This window comes from Lactuca serriola, chromosome 5 (genome assembly GCF_051521515.1).
Source record: "Lactuca serriola cultivar US96UC23 chromosome 5, Lser_US96UC23_V15, whole genome shotgun sequence".
In the NCBI taxonomy this organism is placed as follows: domain Eukaryota; kingdom Viridiplantae; phylum Streptophyta; class Magnoliopsida; order Asterales; family Asteraceae; genus Lactuca; species Lactuca serriola.
This window is the reverse complement of record NC_136412.1, coordinates 142,483,084-142,508,001: the sequence shown is the minus strand read 5'-3', so window position 1 is coordinate 142,508,001 and position 24,918 is coordinate 142,483,084. Positions and strand designations below refer to the sequence as shown.

At 35.5% G+C, this 24,918-nt stretch overlaps 1 protein-coding gene across 14 annotated transcripts; it reads right to left on the bottom strand.

Annotated features, from left to right (window-relative positions):
• Positions 1-11,924: 11,924 nt before the first annotated feature.
• Positions 11,925-22,974, bottom strand: LOC145053047 (uncharacterized). Of its 14 annotated transcripts, none has more exons than XM_079001011.1 (11): positions 22,600-22,967; positions 22,326-22,474; positions 22,052-22,171; positions 21,778-21,897; positions 21,193-21,678; positions 20,801-21,111; positions 20,650-20,719; positions 20,417-20,574; positions 20,272-20,324; positions 19,689-19,749; positions 11,925-12,420 (listed from the first exon to the last, which is right to left on the bottom strand). In XM_079001011.1, the coding sequence occupies exons 1-5, from the start codon at positions 22,662-22,664 to the stop codon at positions 21,614-21,616; spliced, it is 519 nt and encodes a 172-aa protein (XP_078857137.1). In that variant the 5' UTR covers positions 22,665-22,967; the 3' UTR covers positions 11,925-12,420; positions 19,689-19,749; positions 20,272-20,324; positions 20,417-20,574; positions 20,650-20,719; positions 20,801-21,111; positions 21,193-21,613. The 14 variants fall into 14 exon arrangements, 11 of the variants coding, with proteins under 11 accessions (XP_078857137.1, XP_078857138.1, XP_078857135.1 ...); XM_079001012.1 differs by having other exon boundaries at positions 20,272-20,306; XM_079001009.1 differs by having other exon boundaries at positions 11,926-12,420; positions 20,272-20,330.
• Positions 22,975-24,918: the final 1,944 nt, after the last annotated feature.

Sequence of the window (24,918 nt, the reverse complement as noted above, 5' to 3'; positions counted from 1 at the left end):
ATCTAAACGATCTAGAGATTTATTCTCATCAATTTTTCCACAACAACATTTTTCCCTCTATCTTGTATTATTGGGATATCTTTGGTTTTCAAAGCACTCCCTTCTCCACTTGACCCAATCACAATTCCTTTTAACACTTTCCTTGTTGTTGTAACAATCAAAATCACAGGATCAGCTTTCAATATGATTGGTTTTGTTGTGGGAATGTTGGTTGTAAAGACTTTACCAACGACTTTAGCTTTTTCACCAGTTTTTCCAGAAGCTCCTTCACCAACATACTTCCTTTCTCCCCCTTGAACCCCTGTGACAAAAAGCAGGGCATTTTTTGGTAAAATACTGGCAAGTTGAGATAATGGGGCTAACTGTTTGCGAAGAACGTATTCAAAGAAAAGGAACTTTTGAGACAAAAATTCTGGTGTGATCAAAGGAGAAGACCTTGGATTCGTAACAAGCTCTTTTAATTCAGTCAACAGTTTGTTGATTTCTAAAAAGCTTTGAACTTCATCTTTGGACATTTGTTCAACCTTAGGACCAAGTACTTCATACATTTTGACAAATTTTGTAACTGCATCTGCAATGATGTCTATTTTCTGATTAAGAGAAGCATAATCTTGTTGCACAACTGCTATCTCCTTGCTCATATCCTCTCGAAGTTCTTGTATCTTTAAATTCACATCCTCCCTTATCTTCTTAACATCCTGAACAAATAAAATGTGACGTTCTTTTGCAATAGCTCTCAAGTCTTGAAGATCAGAAGAAAAGGTAGACAATTGATTCTTCACACGCTTCTCATTATTTCGATCTACTTCAGAAATTGCCTCATGAAGACGGTCTGCTTGCTTTTTGAGAAAAAGATCAACATCTAGACTGGATATTGAATGTTTCCCTCCTCCATCAACTTGAATTTGCAATAATGAATTAAGCTTCTGATTCATGATTTTGAATTGTTTTCAAGTGAGTATCATATTGTCAGAAATCTCCTCTTCTTCAGGATCAAATTGAATATCTCCAAAGGTTCCACCAAAAACATTTTCATCATCATCAGATGAATGATGAGCTTTCTCATGAGTAACCGGTGGTTGGTAGATTGGGAAGAAAATAAGGAAGTAATCGGTTGGTTGAGAATATTATTGAATGTGGGTGAATGTCTATCAAGAGAAGTGGTTACAAAAGGAGGTAAAGTTGTTGAAGTATGAATACTAGAAGCTTCGAAAGTAGAGGAAACAATGATAGGAGTACCTTGAGACTGGGTTGTTTCGACATTTGTTTCCAATAGAAGAGAAACAATAAGTGGTTCTGGTTGAGATACTGAGGAAGATACAACAATCATTTCGACATTTGAAGTGTCGACTTGAGATGTTCTCACTGGAGGATCCTGAAGAACTTCGTCTTCTGTAGATTCGTCGTTTATCACCAATTTTTGAAGCTTCTTCTTCTGTTTCTTTGACATGTTTTTAGCCATATCTTCGGCTTTACGCTTCTTTTACGAAGGTGAAATAGGAACTAGAATTTCACGAATCACCACACCTTTCCTCGTAACATGTGGTTTTCGAACCATGGATGGAGAAAAACTTGGAGATCTATTAGAAGAGCTTCGTGGCCTGTGAGCAATCTTCTTGAGTCTCTTGAACACTCCAGTTTTTGAAGGAACCACCTCCTTTGAAAGTTCATCAATCTTCGTTGCACCAGGTGTTGCCTCAGGCTTCGAAACAATTACATCGTCTTTTGATTTCTTCTTCGAAGACTTTGATTTTTTCTTCTCCTGAATGGGTTTCGTAGGACTCTCCTCCACCTTCTTCGAACGTCTAGAACATTTGGAAGGACCCTCCTCAGATCGAGATAACAGAATGCCAGATTCAATGAAGGGATTGATAGTTTTCAAGTAAGCCTGTAAAACTGAATTGGAAGAATCCACCTTCTTAAGTATACCATCAGGAATCCTACCAACACTAGGAAATTCATCAGCATTATCTTCAACAGTCTTCGGAAAATTGTACTTCAAAACTCTGATGTGTCCTCAACAGCTGGTACTTGTATGCCTTCCTTTTCGTATGCAAATTGAAGAATTAAACTCCAGTATCTTGCACATGAAATTCCATCCACTACATTAGTTTTTTCAACACTTTTGAGAAACTCCCTCCACATCTGTGTAGCATAATCCATAGAAAGATTCTAATAGATACCAGCAACAATGGCATAAAATTCTAATATGCCATTATCCAATCCAACATTTCGGCCAGTAAGACATCTAAGATAAATGTCAAACAAAAAATTCCAAATACAAGGAAGGCTGGATTTCCTGAATTCACTAATCTTTGTGAGAGCGGGTTGATAACCCATCTCGTTGAACATGTGTGAAGCTTGCTCATTGGTGACTTTGTAGAAAGGAGGTGAGTTAGGTATTTCCAGTATTTGACAGAAAAGCTTCTTAGTTAACCGAAACTTCTTATCATTGATCAAATTGAAGGTAATATGATCCAACATTTTGCTATACATGGCCATAGAACCTTCTAGTGATAACCAAGGCACCGGAACTGCATAAGAACTGAACATCACCGTCTTCAAAACAGAGTGTTGTTGAGTCACGATCAACATCTATAGTTATTCAGGATAAACTTTAACATCACTTTTGACTTGATAATTGATGCTTTGAAGTTTCATGATGGGTTGGGAAGAAACATATTCTGTGGTTTGAGATGGTGCATCAACTATAGCGGGATTAGCCATGATTAGGGTTTGAAGATGAATAAATGATCAAAGAGTTCTTTTGTAATTTGGGAATTTTTAGAAAGCGTAACCATATAATGAGCCCTTGAAACCCCTTTTATAGACCTTGGATTTGAAATTGAAGCGGGATCAGCATTAAATGAAAGCTGACGTGGCACCTTGAAAACCACACCCATATGCCGATTAAGTAGCCACGTGTGATAAAGTGAATATCACTTCTCCTTGAAACCCAAACAGGATACAAAATGTCTAGTTAAAAAGCCAGGTAACATGCCCCAATGGAATAACAACCGTCACAAACCTTCAGAATGGAGGCAAGGATCTTTCACTTTTGGGTGGACAAGCGAAGTCATATGCCAGACCATCGAAATCATCAGCCTGAGTTGGTAACACTTAGAACCTCAAGGATTTCATGAGTGCAGTGTATCAAAGAAAAAGATTAGAATAAAATAAAGAAAATTTTGGAACTGTGATGTCGAAACATGAAATCTTTGACATAAAAGCAGATAAATCTCAGGCAAAGATTGCTTTGTTATTCACCAAGAGAGATGACTAACAGCTTGTGTGGTTTCCCGTGAATTAAAATCGAATACTTGTTAAGAAGTATCAAAGGGCCTCTTTTTAATAAGCTTCATGGGTGGTTTAATATTTCGTTACATATCAGCACTTAACATAAATGTGAGTAATTGTAACAGAATATTACTTGTTTGACCAGTGTAGTCAGTGACAAGTAGGTTGTGGAAAAACTTTTATAAGTGACTTCAAGAAACAAATAATACTCACACGGAATTCATATTCAAGAAAACAAAATATTAGCTGGATCTTGTTGGTAAAAATGTCGTGGGTTTCAAACATTTGATCAAGACCACTCAAAATGATTGAATATGATTCGGAGTATCGAAGATGGGTACAGAAACAAATGTTTCGTAAAATTTGGAACTATGTTCCCCGTCAATTCCTTAAAGGGTTTGATATTTAGGGTTTCACTTTCGTCACGGTCTCATGATGTTAGATCATTAACATGTACCAGAGATATCTTGGACATATGTCATTGTGTATGAAAGTGTAAGAACTTTGGGATGAAAAAGATTGGTTAAAGAAATTCAAATGTACCATTGCTATTTGTTGGACCAAGCAGATTACTCTTAACTCATTTGAGTAGAGTATGGTCGCTCATGGACTGATGTGAATATAGCCTGATTGGGTAGAAATTTCCATGATGAAAACTTCATTAAGGCTTCTAAATCACACATTGAGTCAAAGGAGGTTTGAGTCAACATGTTGCAGCATGCTTCTAGGGACATTCTAACTAGTACAAAGTTTTTCGAAAATATACCTGACCCTAGAACTGCAAGCATGAACAATCAATGATCTTCACATTAATTTATTACAATAATTAGAAAAACAACCAACAAACAAACAAGAAAATCTTTTTGGAGTTTTTAATTTTTAGAAAAATAAAGACAAAACAAAAGTAAAATCTTTTTGGTATTTTTGATTTTTTGAAAAGAAAAAAAAATAAATTTCGAAAACAATAAAAGTAAATGTACCAAACTCACAAAGATTTTTCATTATAGTCATTCACCAAGATGTTGAAAGTGAAGTGTATCGAAGCGTTGACTATGAACAGTAACCATTGACTCCGACAGTTGTCATCCTTTTTCACCTTATCATTCTTTCGAATCACATCCTAGAACTGAACCTCCTTTGATCATTCCTAATCCTAGTTAAATTCGAACAAACGATTTTTCATCAAGTGGCTTTGTGAAAATATCAACAAATTGATTAGTTGATTTCACAAAATCAATTACAATATTGCTATCCATAACATGATCTTTTGTAAAATGATATTGGAGAGCAATATGTTTAGTTTTTGAATGTTGCACAGGATTGTGAAAAATGCGAATAGTTTTTTGAGAATCACAATACAAAGGAATTTTCTTCATATTGGTTGCATAGTCACGTAATTGGTTTTGAATCCAAATAATTTGAGAAGTGCAAGCTGCAGCAACAACATATTCTGCCTCTGCCGTTGAAATCGAAATGCATTTTTTCCTTTTTCGATTGCCAACTTACCAAATTCCTATCAAGTAGTTAACATCTACCACTTGTGCTTTTTCTGTCCAGATTGCATCCCCTAAATCCACATCAGAAAATGCTTGAATGAAGAATCCGGTTTTCGAAGGATACCACAATCCTAACGAAATAGAACCTTTGAGATATCGAAAAATGTTCTTCACTTCTATTACATGTGGTTCTCGGAGATTCGATTGATATCTAGCACAATTACAAACAGAAAACATAATTTTAGGACGACTTGTTGTTAGATAAAGTAACGAACCTATCATGCCTTTGTATAAAGTAATATCAACTGCAGGTTTATCTAACGAAGGTGTTAGCCTTGTTCCCACAGCCACTGGTACTCGTAATTTTGTGCTATTCGTCAATCCAAATTTTTGAAGCAGATTCTTTGTGTAGTTTTCTTGATTTATAAATATTCCTTCTCTCCTTTGATGAATATTCAATCCAAGAAAGTTGTTAATTTTTCCCATCATACTCATCTCAAATTTGCTTTTCATCAGATTTTTGAATTCACTAGACAAAGCAGGATCAGTATAGCTAAAAATAATATCATCCACATAAATTTGAATGAGCATTAGATGATCCCCAACTTTCTTTTTAAAGAGAGTGGGATCAATTGGTCCTTGTTTAAAATTTGATTGTTTTAAGAATGAAGTTAATGCTCCATACCACGCTCTTGGTGCTTGTTTTAACCCATACACTGCTTTATCTAAAATATAACAATGATAAGGATGTTCTTCATTAACAAAACCTGGAGGTTGTTCCACATACACTGTCTCTTCGAGTTCACCATTTAAAAAAGCACATTTGACATCCATTTGATAAACATCGAAATCTTTATGAGCTGCATAGGCTAAAAATATTGGAACAACCTAAAGTCTTGCGGCAGGGGCAAAGGTTTCTTCATAATCGATACCTTCTTGTTGCAAATAAACTTTTACAACAAGTCTAGCTTTATTTCAAACAATATTACCATCTTTGTCGGTTTTTTTTGTTTTTTGAAAATCCATTTTAATTCGAAAATTGAAACATCATTTGGTTTAGGAATTAATCTTCAAACCTTGTTTCTTTCAAATTCAGCTAATTCAGATTGCACTGCAACAACCCAATCAGAGTGTTCCATCGCAACATTAACTGACTTTGGTTATATTTTTTAAATAAAAACATTTAACATGCAAAACTCTTGATGAGTATTGAGTACCTCATTCTTTTCATGTATTTGAGCTCTTGGTAATACTCCTTCATGTAGATTCCCAATCACTTGTTCTTTAGGATGACTTTTAACCCATCTATCAATTGGAGGATATGTTGGATCAAAATCTAAAGGTGCATCGATCACTACAAATAAATTTACATTTAGTGGCACAAGATTTTAGTGGCATATTTTGTTTTGTGCCACTATATTACACTTTTAGTGGCATATATATTTATTTTCCGTTATTGAAAATTCTAATTTTCATATCCTGCTCCTCATTCCCTCCACGGTCATAGGCTTTCCGCTTTTTTTGGGTGAAATCAAATTGGCACAAAGGAATAGAGAACTCTTTTCTTCCTCACTTCCACTTCTTCAAGATATCCCTCCTTTATATGTATCCCTATGATTACCGGAGCAACACCGTCTATCTACCTTAATAACACCATCGGAACACCACCTTATTCTTGTATAGATCAACTTGAAATCTCCAATATTTTCTTGAATACTACGGCTTTATATTCTACCATTGTATCTTATGGGTAAAAGATTTCGGAGGTAAATCATGTATGTATGACTCATCAGATCAGATATATGGCATATAAAATGTGGTTTATGGCATATCATAGTTGTAGTTTATGGCATACCAGAGCAGATTTATAGGGTTTATGTTATTCCCCCATACGAAGAACAGGAATAGTAATCAGGTACACATTCTTGAACTGTTTCACCCTCCTTCAACTGCTCGAGCATCTCCTTCCTCTCTCTATCTCTCAAGTTCTTTCTCTATTGCGATTGTTGAACCTAAATCGGTTTTGGTATTTACGGATTGGGATTTTGGTGTTTACAAATTGAGTTTTCATGAATCACGATTATAGAACCCTAACACATCACATCTCTCTCTGTCTCTCTGTCTCTCTGTCTCTCTCCATCACGATTATGGAACCCTAACCCTATTATCTTATGATGGATGAATAATCATTTGGGGAAGAAGAGGAACATGATTAAGGTGATGTTTATGATGGCTTCTTCTTGGTAAGTATGTAACTTCAAAATTGGTTTTCTAAATCGTTTGATTGATGGGTGAAATAGTCGAAAGTAACATTTGTTTTTCTTTTTTGTAGTCATTTAAATACAATAAAAAGAAATTAAGACATATGAATTTTTGTTCTACTGGTACGATTGGACCCGATGATCCTGATACAGATGATGATTTCAAACCCACAAATAAGCTTAACAATTCTCAACGTACCCTAAAAGACATTGTTAAGCTGGTTGGTGGTTGTTGTTGCTAAATTTACCATCAGCCTCTATTTTCACTAATTTGTTTCCTTTTGATCTTATTATTACATATGTTAATTGCAATATATATGATGCAAAGGACAACTATGGTATGATTTATAGGAATCCATAACAACATTATTGTGTATTCAGCTCATTAGAAGTTGGAGTGTTGAGTGAATATCGTAAGTTCTCAAATCATTGTAAAGAAAAAAAAAGAAAAGGGTAAATTCAGAAATATATTGTTCATGTAAACTGGCATTTGTAAAGAAAAAGGGTAAATTTGGAAAAGGACTTTAGAAATCAGGTTGTGATTAGTAATTGTTGGACTTATTATGAAAGGATTTATGGGAGCAGGGGCTAAAGGGTGAATCTTGGATTTAAATTGAAAACAAATCTTGTGAAGAGGGACTCAACTTGGAAAAATGGACCAAAGTTTGAAAGAAAATGGGACTTAAACCCGGTGTCCCTTCCCCATCGTCCAACCCTAACCCTAACAATTCATTAGCAGCCACCTTATGCCTCCATCTCTCCAGCCGCCACCATCGCTGTGGAAACCAGGAACCACCGGTTGAGTGCTTCTATCATCGTTCTGCTGCCGAAGAGGACGAGGATTTAACGATCGTTGCCACCACACCTCCAACTTTCTTCTTCTCCTTCTTTTCTATCACCATCCATAGCCACTCATGGTGGTCGTTGACGCTATCTCGGCTGCCCTCGCTCCTGACGTTAATCTATAGCAGCCAGTCGTCGTCACTGCAGCCGTTCGAACAACCTTCCCTTCAGTGCTCCGGTCGAAGTTCACCACCATTAGGAGGGATCAACTGAGTTCATGTTGGGGTTTTTTCTCGTGAGTAGGTGTGTTGTTGTATCGTGTTCAGTCGTATGTGTATGCGTAGATGGCCGGAAGTCACAAGCAACCACCATGGCAGCTAACCATGGTGGCTGTCGCCATGAATATCCACTGTTCTACCACCACCATCCGTTGTGTGGTAGTGGTGGTTGTGTGTGTGTTTTGGTGTGTGTGAGTGTATTTTATGAGTGTTATGTTGTATGTATTGCTTTTGCTGGATTAATCAAGGAAAAACCCACCACCACCACCTTGAGGTGGTGGCTGCTGCCTTCTGCCACTACCAGCCGTTGTGTTGGGTGGCGTTGTGTATTCTCACTAAGACCGGACCAGAGGGTCCAACGAGCCATGGCACTGGAGGGTCCCACTGATACACATAGATCGGAGGGTCTTACAGAGTTATAGCCTCGAGTGGCTAAAGTGTTGTATGTGGTATTTTGGGGAACTCACCAAGCTTCGTGCTTACCGTGTTATGCGTTATGTGTTTCAGGTACTTCTTAGGATCACAGGAAGGCGACGGCTTGGTTGTACACATGAGATGAAGAGTTATGTTTTGGAGGATCCTGAATTATTAATCAAACATTTATGGATGTGTGTTTTCTTAATTTGATAATTGGGGATTTTTGTGTAATGTATTATGAGAATTTTTGTGATTTAACAATGAAAATTTTGTTTGAAAATTTACGGTGTTACACTATTATGAGAAACAAGAAAGAACATACTATTAAGAGAAACAAGAAAGAACATACTATTATGAGAAACAAGAAAGAACATACTATTATGAGAAACATAAAGAACATACAATACACTAGAACATACTATACAAGTACTAGAATACTATAACTTTAATGTGAGTCTACTTTCTGGCATAGCAACAAAGTTGTTGTGTCACGATTGGTAACCAGAGTCTCCTGGAGGAGAGCGGACATTATGTGTATAGATCTATATGGGACTGACAAGCCCGCATCCCGACTGTTCGCTACAGTTGGCCGAAAGGCCAGGGGTGACAAATGTCACATTTACTTTTCGGCGCCATCAGGTCATCTTGTTATCTACTTGTTTATTTAGCATAGTTGCTACTACATAACATCCAAACCTTAATTTAACAATCGGTTTAAGGTAGTTAGTACAGCAGTAGTTACTATAATACAACACTACAATACTTTATTATTTTCCCATTTCATTCACATTTTGATCTTCTCACATAAACGGTAATGTAAAAACTATATTTTGTTAATGATAGTCACACTTGGGAAAAATAAACACTTTTACAAGAAACAAACATACAGAACACTTGATGCCTTAGTAGAAGGCTACGTTTAGTAGAAAATATAGGATTTTTCTAGGAGATACAAACATTTACTACAAACTTTTACAAACTTATACATCAAACATTTACAAACATTTTCATACAAACAATGACACTAAAATGCTTATGAACTCACCGGCTTTAAAGCTGATAAACTCTTTCAAAATAACTTGTATTCTCAATTCATCAGTAGACAGGTATCGATGCCAGGCTTTGAGAAGACGGAGCTTTCAAGACTCGTCTCTTATTTTGATCATTTATATTTTGGTATCTTATAACTATATAGAACACACATATATTAAATTATATTATTAATACAATGGATGATGTTGTTGCTTGTTTACTATTATTATTTTTTGTGATACTGTACATGACGTCCTCCGGCCCGGAACGTTTCCGCCGTTCAGGTTTTGGGGTGTGGCAGATGTCGAGCGGGGATCGATGCCGAATTTCAGTCCGATGTTGGGCGTGGCCCGAGGAATGTTAACATGCTTATGTTATGTGATTATTTATGTGTATTTTTTGATATGTTTATATGTATATCGAGCTTTTCTCGATGTCGGGCGGGGCCCGATGCCAAATTTCGGTTTGATGTCGGGCGAGGCCCGATGCCAAACACTGTCTGATGCCGGGCGGGGACCAATGAAGCGAGCAGGGCCCATGATATGTATTTATGTGATTATTTCATTATGTGTATGGTATGTGGTAGTTTGGGTAGACTCACTAAGCTTCGTGTTTACAATTTTTAGTTTTGGTTTCAGGTATTTCTGGTAGCAAAGGGAAGAGCTCAGGATGACTGCATTGTACACACCATGATGTTTTTAGCCTGAGATGCTTATTCTGATATATTTGATAGATGTTTTGATCTTAGATATCATTATTTATGTTTTGATGAGATTATTTTGATAACTATGGTTTATTTAATAATTCAAAAATAAAATTTTTGGTCATAATTTTTGGGATGTTACACAAGCAAATGTTCATACAACTCAATATACTTAGTAATTAACAGAAAATAGTTTTCATTAACACATAAGGATCTTTTAACAAGATTAAAAAGATAAATTAAACACAAATAAAACAATCCAAATAGCAACTAATCCACAAAATCAAGGTTTCATCTAATCATATACACAAAGAAAAGGGTTTTAACACCCAAATCAAAAAGTAATTGCATATAGAATTATGTTTGAACATTAATCTTGGTCAGAACAATGAACCACATGATTACCAGCATGAAACTGCTATTCGATGCTTCAGATCTTCGCTCCCGTCAGCTTAACGGTCTTTCGGCCACCTTCTAGACCCTCAAAACAGCTTCTTGGGGGTTTATAATCACAGGAATTAATCTAGGGTGTAAGATCTCTCATTAGGGCTAATTTTCGGCTCTATTTATAGTTTTCAGCGTCAACTCGACGAATTTGGACACCAACTCGGCAAGTTCTTCATTAAAATACGTATTCCCCAAGTCAGCGTCAAGAATCGCGAAGCTTCCATTAAACTCGGCGAGTTTGTGTTAAACTCAACGAGTTCGTCGGGAATCACCATTTTCTCAAAACACAAAAGTCGTCCGAAATTGTGTCTGGTTTTCAGAACATTTTGAATCTCGTCAATCGGAGTTACAAGTAATGAGATATGACCAAAATACTGACAATGGGTCAAGCTGTCTAGCAATACCTTTTTGCGTCATTTTAGCTCTTTTCTCCTCTTTTTGCATTTCAACTCTCATTTTAACTGTAATTTAATTTGAACGTATTAAATATATTTTAGTTCTATTAACATAAAAATATCGTATAAAATAATAAGAAAGCGTCATAAATATATGCATAAAATAGACATTATCACAAAACAAAATTTATTGAATAAATTAACACAAAACAGTTTAATGTATAATTTCAAGTTTAACCTTAACGTAACAGGAGAAAGATATAGGTGTTTGTGTTTATATCTATGGCTACTTGACAACTATAGTTGAACACGGATTTTATCTATTTTTTTTTATTAATTTAACCAAATCAACTCTAATTTTCTAAACTTGATTTTATCAAACTTATTATGTTCACTTTTTTTTATTATTATTGTTTCACTTTAAAACTTCTAAATTCATTATTTATCTTTTATTTTATTATTTTGCTTTATTTTTAATTAACTTTTCTTCACAAATAAATTTATTTAAAACCTAAAATTCTAGTCCTAAAAAACGGGTGTCATACATAATATATAACTAGCTGGGGACCCCTGTGTTGCGGGGGTCGGATACGACAATTTTTTCTGTTACTATTCACTATCATGATGTATATCTACAGAAATAGAAAGCATCTTAAAAACTGCATCACCAACCTCAACAATTACGATCAACAAAAAGGGAAATATGTGTAATCAAAGTATGACGAACGCACATGGAAAAAAGATGTTCCACCAAAAAAACAAATGTAGAAAGATACAAACGAACACAATTACAGACAATGAAAGGATCAACAATTGCATGTAATGCCTTACCTGCAAGTTTGAAAATACATTATTGTTCTTCCTCTGGGAAAAAACATCCATATAAATCATACACTAAAATATGACATTACATTTAAATGATAAACTAAAAGACATCAATTACTTAATCAGTATTCCATATCTGACATTAACCAACAATTCCAAATAGACTCTCAGATGCAACATGAACATTACATGTGGTGGCTATCAGTGCTTGACGATTCTCACATGTGTCAAAGAATCAATTTTCTTGTAGCTGTGTCAGCTGTGTAGCATACAATTCTTCCGAAGGCACTATTTTTTTTTATTTTATTTATAAAAAATGAAAAATATATGAGTTTGTTTATTTGTGAGATATGAACGATGATTTTGACAGATAATAGGTAAATAAGTTAGTTATCATTTGAATTGTTTGGCATTAAGAAGCCACCGGTTCCAAACCCCCAAAAAATGTTCATAAGCATATATCCAATCCCATGTTGTCGGGCCCACCTGCAACACCAAAAAACAAAATTATTATAAATATAATAATATTTATTAAGATTTAGTTTACTACACCGGTTTGACCTATTTTTATATCTAACGTTTTATTTAAATGTAATTTTGTTAAAAATTAATATTTAATGAAGTTAAATTTTTTGCTTCATAATATATAATATGAATAAATAAAAAGTAGAAGGACATTAATTTTTTTTAACTGTTAGCAGGATGGACACGGGGCAAATAGACCAACTATTATCAAAGAGAAAATGGTCGATTATATATACGATGACATTAGGGACAAATGAAGTTGTAAGTAAAATTGCAATATGTCCACTCGAAGTAGTAATTTCATTCATTGTGATCAAGGGCAAAATGGTCCAACTTTTGTACAATGTAACGTCCGTAGATCCGGGCTAGTCAATTTGGAGATAATAGGGGTCGAAAATAACTTTTCAGCAAAAGATTATTTAGAATAAATAAGCTTAACCAAGTTGTATAATATGTCTCAAGGGTTCCGTACATATAAAGAACGCCGAAATCCTAGTTATAACAAATAAGTTATGGCTCGTTGAACTTTTACGGCAAAACCGGCACAGTACCGGGAGATGTAAATAGTGAATTTACGATGGAGGACTTTTTATCCTTAGTGATCTAAACCAAAGTTGTAGTATACATTAAACTGAGAACATCCATAAAAAGAACGCCCAAATCTGACTGCGTATGAGGAAGTTATGATTTTTCTAAGATTCGGCTTAGCAGTATACAACCCGAAACTCGAATTTTAGTTCGAGCGGTTTTTGGCTTACGCAACCTTAATGAGAGTTGAAGATCTCATTAAAAAGAACTCAACGGTAAAAACATAGACAAAAACGGAGTCCGTATGTAGAAGTTACGAATTTTACGCCGACATTTAACAGTATGATTTCCTCCTACTGTTAAGTTTAAGATCGGTCGAGAATTAGCCAACGGAGTCTAAATGAGAGTTGTAGACCATATTTTTACCTACGCGTCGATATAAAGAACGTCGAAAAAGGAGTTTGTATGCAAAAGTTATGAATTTTTGAAAATCGGCTGATTTCCACCCTATGTGCGATGCCACGTGTCAACACCAGGTGAAAACTTGGAGCCTACGCAACACCACGACGTGGTGAAGCTCCTGGAGGCCTATAAATAGAGGCTCGAGGCTTCCTCTTTTCCTTACACCTTTAACCACTTCTTTCTCTCTCTAGAACATCTCTCTAAGCCCCAACCCCTCCCCCCCCCCCCCCCAAGCCTAGGGTAACCCCCTAGCACGAGGCGGAAGCCCCGGAGCGCCCGACGGCTCCCAGAAGAAGATCCTTTCGGATCGAGAACGTTGCTCCAGCGGAGTCCGGTTTTGACAAAGACCCGTTGTAAGTGAGCTATACCTACCGTATCTTTAGTATGGCTTATGTTTTAATATAGTAACGTTATTAGGAACTTATAATGAATATTTGGGCTATTATTATGAGTATTTGGGCTATTATTATGAGTATTTGGGCTATTAGTATAGCTTATGTTTTAATACAGTAACGCTTATATAATAGTAATAATATCTAGACTATTAATTAGTCACGGTTAACGTTAGACTAAACTCTAGTGGTAATGATACTAGGTTTTGTCCGATGGAAATTGTTTTAACAGTAACAAAGTGTTGTCCGAGTACCGAGTCATCGCCTTATCAGGTGAGTGCATGGTCCCTTTCATCTTACACATAGATATGAAGTATTTTATATAAATTACGTGCTATGTGTGCATATTATCTGAATACTTGTTGTCTATGATGCAGGAATGATTTTATACATGTTTTAAATGATTTAAACTGTATATTTATTTTATATCTACAAATATGTTGGGATAAAACATGGGTAGATGAAATAGTTGGTGTGTGATGAAATAAATGATGAGAGACAGGTGATGATAGGAAGGTGATGATAATTAAGTGAGGATAGATAGGTGATGATGAATCGGTGATGTAGGATGAAAGATACTATAACCTTGTCCGACAATTTGGAGATGTAGTCATCTACCAGAGTATACTAGTAATAATATATGCACACATAGACAATTTGGAGATGTAGTCATCATAGATAACAAGTATTCAGATAATATGCACACATAGCACGTAATTTATATAAAATACTTCATATCTATGTGTAAGATGAAAGGGACCATGCACTCACCTGATAAGGCGATGACTCGGTACACGGACAACACTTTGTTACTGTTAAAACAATTTCCCTCGGACAAAACCTAGTATCATTACCACTAGAGTTTAGTCTAACGTTAACCGTGACTAATTAATAGTCTAGATATTATTACTATTATATAAGCATTACTATATTAAAACATAAGCTATACTAATAGCCCAAATACTCATTATAAGTTCCTAATAATGAGTAGATGACTAGTATACTAGCAGGCTCATAACCTGTAGGTGATGAATTACGAGTTCAGGCGATGTTGTAACTACGTATTCATGCGATGATACTCTAACCCTTACTATGAATTACGAGTTCATGCGATGTTGTAACTACGTATTCATGCGATGATACCCTAATCCTTGTTGGGCACGTATTGAGGGAGTAATCCCTGAATCAATATTGTCTATGCGACGTAGGCGATGATCCTTAAGGAGAGTCCTTAGGAACAAACATATAAGGAAATGCGATGTAAGGATATGAGAGGTAAATATGATGTAGGAGACGACCCTTAGGATAAATCCTTAGGGAGGGTACTTAGGAATAAAGAAGATAATGGGGACGGGTAATTGGGTTAATTGTTTGATGATTAAACATAATAATTATATTATTGTGGGTTGAAAACCCTATGTACTCACCAGGTTTCCCAACCTGACTCGCTCAGTTTACTTGTGTCACAGGTGACGGTGTGAAGTTACATTACACTGAGAGATTAAGGAGATATAGATCACTAGTGTAAATGAATGTAAGTTCTGTTTATGCTTATGTTTCTGTATTGACGATGACATCCCAAATGTTTTAAAAGGAATAAAAATACATTTCTTCGGAAATGCTTTGATAATGAAACTATCATGTTTTTCTGGGAACAAATTCCGCAACGTTTTTATTGAAAGAGATACTCTGATTTTTATAAAGCATAAAAAAATCGGTCTTTTCTGACCGTGAAAATGGGGATGTCACAGTTGGTATCAGAGCATTAGTTTAAGCGAACTAAGAATTTGTAGGAAATTTCTAGACTTAAACTTAGAATGCTAAGCAATGATTGTGAGATGAGTGTTTACTATATTTTAGACACAAGCACTAGTTTATTTTAGGAAGGATGCCTAAAATGTTTTATGTGCTAAATGTTTATGCTATAAAGATGTCTTATATGCTATTATTTGTTCGGATCTATGGTCTTTTGCCGACTGGATCTGGAAATTTTATGTGTTCATATTTCTAAACGTTTGATTACGGTATTAGAACCGACATATAACTTTTCGGTGTGACAACGAGATCTATACGTCTATCGTAAGTAAAATCTTTCCTATCTTAAAATTCTCGCCTCGGTACACCGAACGTCTGCTTGGGTGTACAAAACGTCATGGTGAAGACAGACTAGGAAATATCCGAGGAAGATGACAACCTAAGCCTAAGAATGTGATGGGTCATGCATCGGTCGTTGCGCCTGCACCCGAACCTATCATAATGGCAGAAGTTCAGGAAGTGATGCGAACCATGATAGACTAAGAAAATAAAGGAAATGAGATGGCTTACGATAGTGAATGATACCTATCGGAAGATATCATAAGAGAGGTATCTTGCCTTCAGAATACGTCTGATAAAATAGCAGTACGTCTATAGAAGTACGATACATCTGAATGTACACATTTGATTGGCGGGATGATAGAACGATTGGTGTAATTCCTAAAGTTTTTCTATCATTTGGAATTTCCATCACCAACCGAGTTGAAGCAGAATTGACGATTGAAGATACGCATGGAAGAAGTCTTAGTAGAGTCTAGGGAAATTTTTATGATTATTTGGACACACTCGTATGTGTTAAATTGTTTTGTTATTTTAGGACTTGGGGATTGCAAGACAATACTTGGTACGAGTATGAGTAGGTGTGAAAGGTAGTAGATGCATATACTACCGGAAGCACAGGACTCACGCTTGGATCAAGGAAAGTCACAAGGTTACCAAGAAGCCAATAATTGATTCTGTTTTATTCAAGCATGTCGTTACCATCATTTCGGTAATGACTAAGAAGATTGTTGTTATTCCGACCCTAGTGGTCATATCAAATTGAGTCCGACTACGATGAGTATGTTACGTCGTTCAGAGAACCAAGTTCGATGTGGCATCTAACTTAAGTCAGAAGATTGAAGTGAGAGATAATCAAAGCGATTAATAGAAGTATCGCGCTCGTTGTTAAAGAAGTTAGTAGATAGAAATTCTACATGTTAAAATGTGATTCTATCACATTAGAACATGAAGGAAGGTATATTCCATTCTGGATTTTGACTCTAAGAGACCTGAGTCTGAGCGTTGCAACATACGATGAGAGGTAATTAGAATATGACACATCGGTCCATGATACTAATAAAAGAACTTATCTTAAGTTTGTATCCAATGAGGATCGATATTGTGACTTAAAGGTCATAATTTGGAGTCTAACGTGAGATAGGGAGCAAGTGCAAGATCAAGCACCGCTTGCAGTTAGGAAGTCTTAAAGTTACTCTTTCGAAGAAACATCAAATTTAAGGTTATTCCTTAGGATGAAGAGGTGACGTATGGAGTCATCATGTGAGCCCTGTTTCGTTGATGATTCCGGGACGTAATCATCCTAAGGGGGAGATAATTGTAATGTCTGTAGATCCGGGCAAGTCAATTTAGAGATAATAGGGGTCGAAAATGAATTTTTGACAAAATATTATTTAGAATAAATAATCTTAACCAAGTTTTATAATATGTCTCAAGGGTTCCATACATATAAAGAACGCCGAAATCCGAGTTATAACAAAGAAGTTATGGCCCGTCGAAGTTTTACGGCAAAACCGGCACAGCACCGGGAGACGTAAATAGTGAATTTACTATGGAGGACTTTTTAGCCTTAGTGATCTAAACCAAAGTTGTAGTATACATTAAACTGAGAACATCCATAAAAAGAACACCCAAATCTGACTTCGTATGAGGAAGTTATGATTTTTCTAAGATTCGTCTTAGCAGTGTACAGCCCGAAACTCGAATTTTAGTTCGAGCGATTTTTGGCTTACGCAACCTTAATGAGAGTTGAATATCTCATTAAAAGGAACTGAACAGTAAAAACATAGACAAAAACGGAGTCCGTATGTAGAAATTACGAATTTTACGCCGACATTTAGCAGTATAATCTCCTCCTACTGTTAAGTTTAAGATCGGTCGAGAATTAGCCGACGGAGTCTAAATGTAAGTTGTAGATCTTATTTTTACCTATGTGTGGATATAAAGAACGTCGAAAACGGATTTTGTATGCGAAAGTTATGAATTTTTGAAAATCGGCTGATTTCCACCCTATGTGCGATGCCACGTGTCAACACCAGGTGAAAACTTGGAGCCTACGTAACACCACGACGTGGTGAAGCTCCTGGAGGCCTATAAATAGAGGCTTGAGGCTTCCTCTTTTCCTCACACCTTTACCCACTTCTTTCTCTCTCTAGAACATCTCTCTAAGCCCCAAACCCCTCCCCCCCAAAGCCTAGGGTAACCCCCTAGCATGAGGCGGAGGCCCCGGAGCGCCCGACGGCTCATAGAAGAAGAGCCTTTCGGATCGAGAACGTTGCTCCAGCGGAGCCCGGTTTTGAGAAAGACCCGCTGTAAGTGAGCTATACCTACCGTATCTTTAGTATAGCTTATGTTTTAATAGAGTAACATTATTAGGAACTTATAATGAGTATTTGGGCTATTATTATGAGTTATATAAGAGTGTTTCTTAACGCTTATATAATATTAATAATATCTAGACTATTAATTAGTCGCGGTTAACGTTAGACTAAACTCTAGTGGTAATGATACTAGGTTTTGTCCGAGGGAAATTGTTTTAACATTAACAAAGTGCTGTCCGAGTACCGAGTCATCGCCTTATCAGGTGAGTGCATGGTCCCTTTCATCTTACACATAGATATTAAGTATTTTATATAAATTACGTGTTATGTGTGCATATTATCTGAATACTTGTTGTCTATGATGCAGGAATGATTTTATACATGTTTTAAATGATTTAAACTGTATATTTATTTTATATCTACAAATATGTTGGGATAAAACATAAGTAGATGAAATAGTTGGTGTGTGATGAAATAAATGATGAGAGACAGGTGATGATAATCAAGTGAGGATAGATAGGTGATGATGAATTGGTGATGTAGGATGAAAGATACTATAACCTTGTCCGACAATTTGGAGATGTAGTCATCTACCGGAGTATAGATGGCGACCACGGACTATTCTAGACAACCCTGTAGAAACACTAGCAGGCTCATAACCTGTAGGTAATGAATTACGAGTTCAGGCGATGTTGTAACTACGTATTCATGCGATGATACTCTAACCCTTACTATGAATTACGAGTTCATGCGATGTTGTAACTACGTATTCATGCGATGATACCCTAATCCTTGTTGGGCACGTATTGAGGGAGTAATCCCTGAATCAATATCGTCTATGCGACGTAGGCAATGATCCTTAAGGAGAGTCCTTAGGAACAAACATATAAGGAAATGCGATGTAAGGATATGAGAGGTAAATATGATGTAGGAGACGACCCTTAGGATAAATCCTTAGGGAGGGTACTTAGGAATAAAGAAGATAATGGGGACGGGTAATTGGGTTAATTGTTTGATGATTAAACATAATAATTATATTATTGTGAGTTGAAAACCCTATGTACTCACCAGGTTTCCCAACCTGACTCGCTCAGTTTACTTGTGTCACAGGTGACGGTGTGAAGTTACATTACACTGAGAGATTAAGGAGATATAGATCACTAGTTTAAATGAATGTAAGTTCTGTTTATGCTTATGTTTCTGTATTGACGATGACATCCCAAATGTTTTAAAAGGAATAAAAATACATTTCTTTGGAAATGCTTTGATAATGAAATTATCATGTTTTTCTGTGAACAAATTCCGCAACGTTTTTATTGAAAGAGATACTCTGATTTTTATAAAGCATAAAAAAAAATCGGTCTTTTCTGACCGTGAAAATGGGGATGTCACATACAATATGAATAATAGCTAATAAAAAAATGTCGTTTACCGTGTTTTAAAGTATTTGATTGAACCTATTTGGATGTGGCTATGTTGAAAAAGATTCACACCTACAACATCCATAAAAAAAATCACATTTTACTATATATTGTTTCGTTGTGATAGTAGATTCATAGTTACCTTAAGATTTGGTAGTTGTGTTACTACCAGTATCACCAAACAAACATATTTTGCTTCATAATATATAATATGAATAAACAAAAAGTAGAATGACATTAATTTTTTTTAACTGTTAGCAGGATGGACACGGGGCAAATAGACCAACTGTTATCAAAGAGAAAATGGTCGATTATATATACGATGACATTAGGGACAAATGAAGTTGTAAGTAAAATTGCAATATGTCCACTCGAAGTAGTTATTGCATTCATTGTGATCAGGGGAAAAATGGTACAACTTTTGTAAAATGTGAATAATAGCTAATAAAAAAATGGCATTTACCGTGTTTTTAAGTATTTGATTGAACCTATTTGGATGTGGCTATATTGAAAAAGATTAACACCTGCAACATCCATAAAAAAAATCACATTTTACCATTTATTGTTTTGTTGTGATAGTAGATTCATAGTTACCTTAAGATTGGGTAGTTGTGTTAACTGCAACATTGCTATATTCAAACATTGTTCTGTTACTACCAGTATCACCAAACAAACATATTATATAGGGGCAAGCACGAGGACAAAAAAGTAAATTTTGAATGTCGTGGAACTAGCTTACCAGAATGTCTTGACCAACCGAAGAATATGATTGCTTTCGAGTCCAAACCCAGACAAATCACAAATGTCATACAAAAATAAAGCACCAATAACAACATGTTAGTTATCATCCCAAAAAATAGCACATTCACTGTCTTTTGTCCATAACTTCTATATTTGCTGCAACAATAAACACATATCATATATACGATACATAAAATTGATGTTGACCATTAAGAATTCACACAAAAAAACCTTTTAAGAGTGCCAGACAGATAGAGCAGCACCAAATCATCTCAATAATTTCATTCTCCTCCTCTTCAACCTTTCAAATCAAAGAAAATATTTAATTTAATAATTACATGTGCTTGAAACTGGGGATGTGAGACTGAGATAGAAAGGTAACCTTTCGTGAGAGCTAGTTGTAGGGTTGATTGGTGTCATTAATTTTGGTGATATTAGACCAACATCAAGCACATACTATTGTTCCAACCGCTATCAACCATAGAAATGCTGCTACATGATCAATCAGTGGGAGATGGGCTCTCTGGTGTATATACTACAACTTCCACTACATTACTTAGACACAACTACTTAATTTCTACATATATTAACATCATAATAATAAGTTAATAACAATACATTTACCTCCGCCAGATAGAGATTTATTCAAAGCATCTCCTTCGAGCTTCGAGATCATAACAACACGAATATGACCTAAATATTCAATGGTGATCCATAATTATTATTTATGCATTCATTTCATGCAAGTAATAAATTTATAAATATATGTACAACCTTCAGGATCACATATGACCACAAGGTTTGCTGAACCTCCTTCCTGTGCTACTTTTGCTTTGATCAGGTAGTGACTCTGCTCCACCGCCCTGGTCCGTTTGAGCCATTGTTGTTGCTGCTGCGTTGGTCTCTTTGGGGCGACCTAATCGAGGAATTAAATAGGGAAGATGTGAGAGGTGGATATGCCTTTGATGCGAAATCGAGGGTTGAAGGCGGTAGATAAAGGGAGATGACAGGAACCAAAAATCGATCTATGAAATGGGGAAAAGGTAATGATGTCTAGCGAAGAAGAACAGGGGTAGAACACGTACCAATTGAAAACGATGAGTTAGATTTCTTTAGCCCATCATGACGAAGGAATTTGAATTCCAACATTAGAGCCAAAGGAAACTCTGACGGTGGTTATTGCTCCTCCTGGTGTTCATAGTGACCTAAAATCGGATGTGAGAGCTGAATATGCCTTTGATGGGAAATCGAGGGTTGAAGCTGGTAGATAAAGGGAGATGACAGGAACCAAAAATCGATCTATGAAATGGGGAAAAGGTAATTGTGTCTAGCGAAGAAGAAAAGGGGTAGAACACGTACCAGTTGCAAACGATGAGTTAGATTTCTTTAGCCCATCATGACGAAGGAATTTGAATTCCAACATTAGAGCCAAAGGAAACTCTGACGGTGGATGTTGCTCCTCCTGGTGTTCATAGTGACCTAAAATCGGATGTGAGAGTTGAATATGCCTTTGATGGGAAATCGAGGGTTGAAGCCGGTAGATAAAGGGAGATGACAGGAACCAAAAATCGATCTATGAAATGGGGAAAAGGTAATGATGTCTAGCGAAGAAGAACAGGGGTAGAACACGTACCAGTTGCAAACGATGAGTTAGATTTCTTTAGCCCATCATGACGAAGGAATTTGAATTCCAACATTAGAGCCAAAGGAAACTCTGACGGTGGCTGTTGCTCCTCCTGGTGTTCATAGTGACCTAAAATCGGATGTGAGAGTTGAATATGCCTTTGATGGGAAATCGAGGGTTGAAGCTGGTAGATAAAGGGAGATGACAGGAACCAAAAATCGATCTATGAAATGGGGAAAAGGTAATGATGTCTAGCGAAGAAGAACAGGGGTAGAACACGTACTAGTTGCAAACGATGAGTTAGATTTCTTTAGCCCATCATGACGAAGGAATTTGAATTCCAACATTAGAGCCAAAGGAAACTCTAACGGTGGCTGTTGCTCCTCCTGGTGTTCATAGTGACCTAAAATCGGATGTGAGAGCTGAATATGCCTTTGATGGGAAATCGAGGGTTGAAGCCGGTAGATAAAGGGAGATGACAGGAACCAAAAATCGATCTATGAAATGGGGAAAAGGTAATGATGTCTAGTGAAGAAGAATAGGGGTAGAACACGTACCAGTTGCAAGACGATGAGTTAGATTTCTTTAGTCCATCATGACGAAGGAAGTTGAATTCGGACATTAGAGCCAAAGGAAACTCCAACGGTGGTTGTTGCTCCTCCTGCTGTTCATAGTGACCTAAAATCGACGAGTGAGAAACACCGATTAAGCTATAGTAAGCGGCGATGATGATAGTGGTGGATGAAGGTTGTTGCTTGGCGTGTTTTTCCGATTTACAGATAAATCAGTTGGAGACCCTGAGAAACGAAGTAACAGAAAGAACCGTAGAGAAAATCGAAGAATTTACCTGCAACAACAAAAACGAAGAGACAAAGAAAACGGAGAGGACGGATGGAGCGAAATATGACCTACATAGATCGGTCAAGAAACACTTATCCACAATTTAGATAAGGATGAGAAAATTACACCCCGTTCCCGAGTTCAACTTAACGAGAGAAAGGGAAGGAAATGAGAAGAAAATAAAAGAAATTGGTGTTCCCGAGTTTCATTAAAGGAGGGAAATGGAGGGAATTGAGAGGATCACTTTCTCTCCTAACTTTCCTTCCGATTTGGAAGGATTTGAAAAAAAAGAACAAAATGATTCATTTTCCTTCCACTTCTCTCCAACTCGGGAACACAAAAGAAAATTTTGTTTTCCTTTCCTTTCTGTTCTTTTCTCTCGTGACTTTCTTTTCTTTTCTCTTCTTTTCTTTTGTTAAACTCGGGAACGAGGCGTTAGGGATAAGGTTTATAAGAAACAACAAATAACACCCAAAACCCAAAATCATAACATAAAGGACCAATCTTGCCAAAAAGGACAACACTTTACTATTCAAATTCATGCTCTTCTTTAATATATATATATATATATATATATATATATATATATATATATATATATATATATATATATATATATATATATATATGAATGTGACGTTAAGTTTTTTTTTAATTTGGTAAATATAATTAATATAATACCAAATGTTTGGCATATCCAACATAAATTTTGTGCTTATATGTTTATATTAAAGATGTTTTTTTTATATTTTATCCAGACATTTACATATTTTTAGACATTAACATATTTGAAACTAGGTTATAAACTCGTGTACCATGCGGTTGGCAAATCACAATAACTTATAAAATAACAAAAGTATACTCATTAATTATCAATTTATATACACTACTTCATATATAACATTAGATATTTTTTTTGAAACTCTACCATCCTTACCTAAATCAATGTTTTTAACCATTTTATAATTTTAAATGTAGATAAGACGACATATAAGTTACCATGAGCAAAACATAAAGGAAACATGTATCAAGTCTGGAAAATTAAAAAGATCATAAGTGGCAATTACAAATGTTTTCAGAAAATGTAAGCATAGTTTATGCCAAAGTTACTCCTTTTGATTTAGAACGATGGAAGCAATATGAATTCATGACAGTAATAAACATAAACTCGCAGTTAAAATCATCGAAACATTTTTCTTGAGTTCTGAACCGCTCTCGAATCCCATTCCAGGTATTTAGTTTTTAATTCTATTAAAAAATATTATAACAAAAATAAATTAACTATTATAAAATAAAAGTTCTCAATAGTACATGACATCATTATGTTTAAAAAAATGACATATGTCATATTTAGGTTTTATTTATTAGTAGAGTTAGTAGTGACATGAACATATACGATATAAAAAATGTAAAAAATGTGAGATTAGGTTATTAATTAAATATGAAAAGAAAATATAAGTTTATCAATTGGAAATGATTTGCATATAACAATTTTTCTTTCAATGTAACAATTATGTTTTATAAAATATTTTATATGAAAAAAATGCTTTATTGGAAATTACTTTGTTAGAAAAACTTGTTAAAAGATTTTTTTAAAGTGTGAAGATCTAAAAATCACAAGAACCTTTATCCTATACTTGTGAGGGGGTACTTATAAGTTATAGATAGGTCAATGGGTACCTAAAATAACATTATGCAATAAGCCTATTTTTCTATTATAGTACCTTGACCTATCGTCAAGGTAGCTTTACCTGCTTACTTCGTATATTCCTTTTTGGCATCCTTAAAAGTTTAAATTTGGCTCTTTTTACTATTGAATACGTCATTCTTGTTAGATTATAATGATTTTTATCAAAGGATACCATCCAAAATTAACAAAATATATCTAACAGTTATTGTATATAACATACATGTATTTACCTAAATGACCATTAATTCGGAATGAGATATTCTGAAATTATTACGTATAAAAATCAGCTTTTTTTTCCTTAAAATGGAAAACATTTACTTATGTTTGTCAACGTATATTTAACTTT

Bases quoted from the DNA above. Each gene is read 5' to 3' on its own strand.
- LOC145053047 (XM_079001005.1), bottom strand. From the start codon at position 22,664: ATGTCCGAATTCAACTTCCTTCGTCATGATGGACTAAAGAAATCTAAC. The intron at 22,475-22,599 runs GTACGTGTTCTA...TTCCCATCAAAG, and splicing joins AACTCATCGTCTTGCAACTG to GCATATTCAGCTCTCACATC. The intron at 21,679-21,777 runs GTACGTGTTCTA...TTTATCTACCAG, and splicing joins TAACTCATCGTTTGCAACTG to CTTCAACCCTCGATTTCCCA.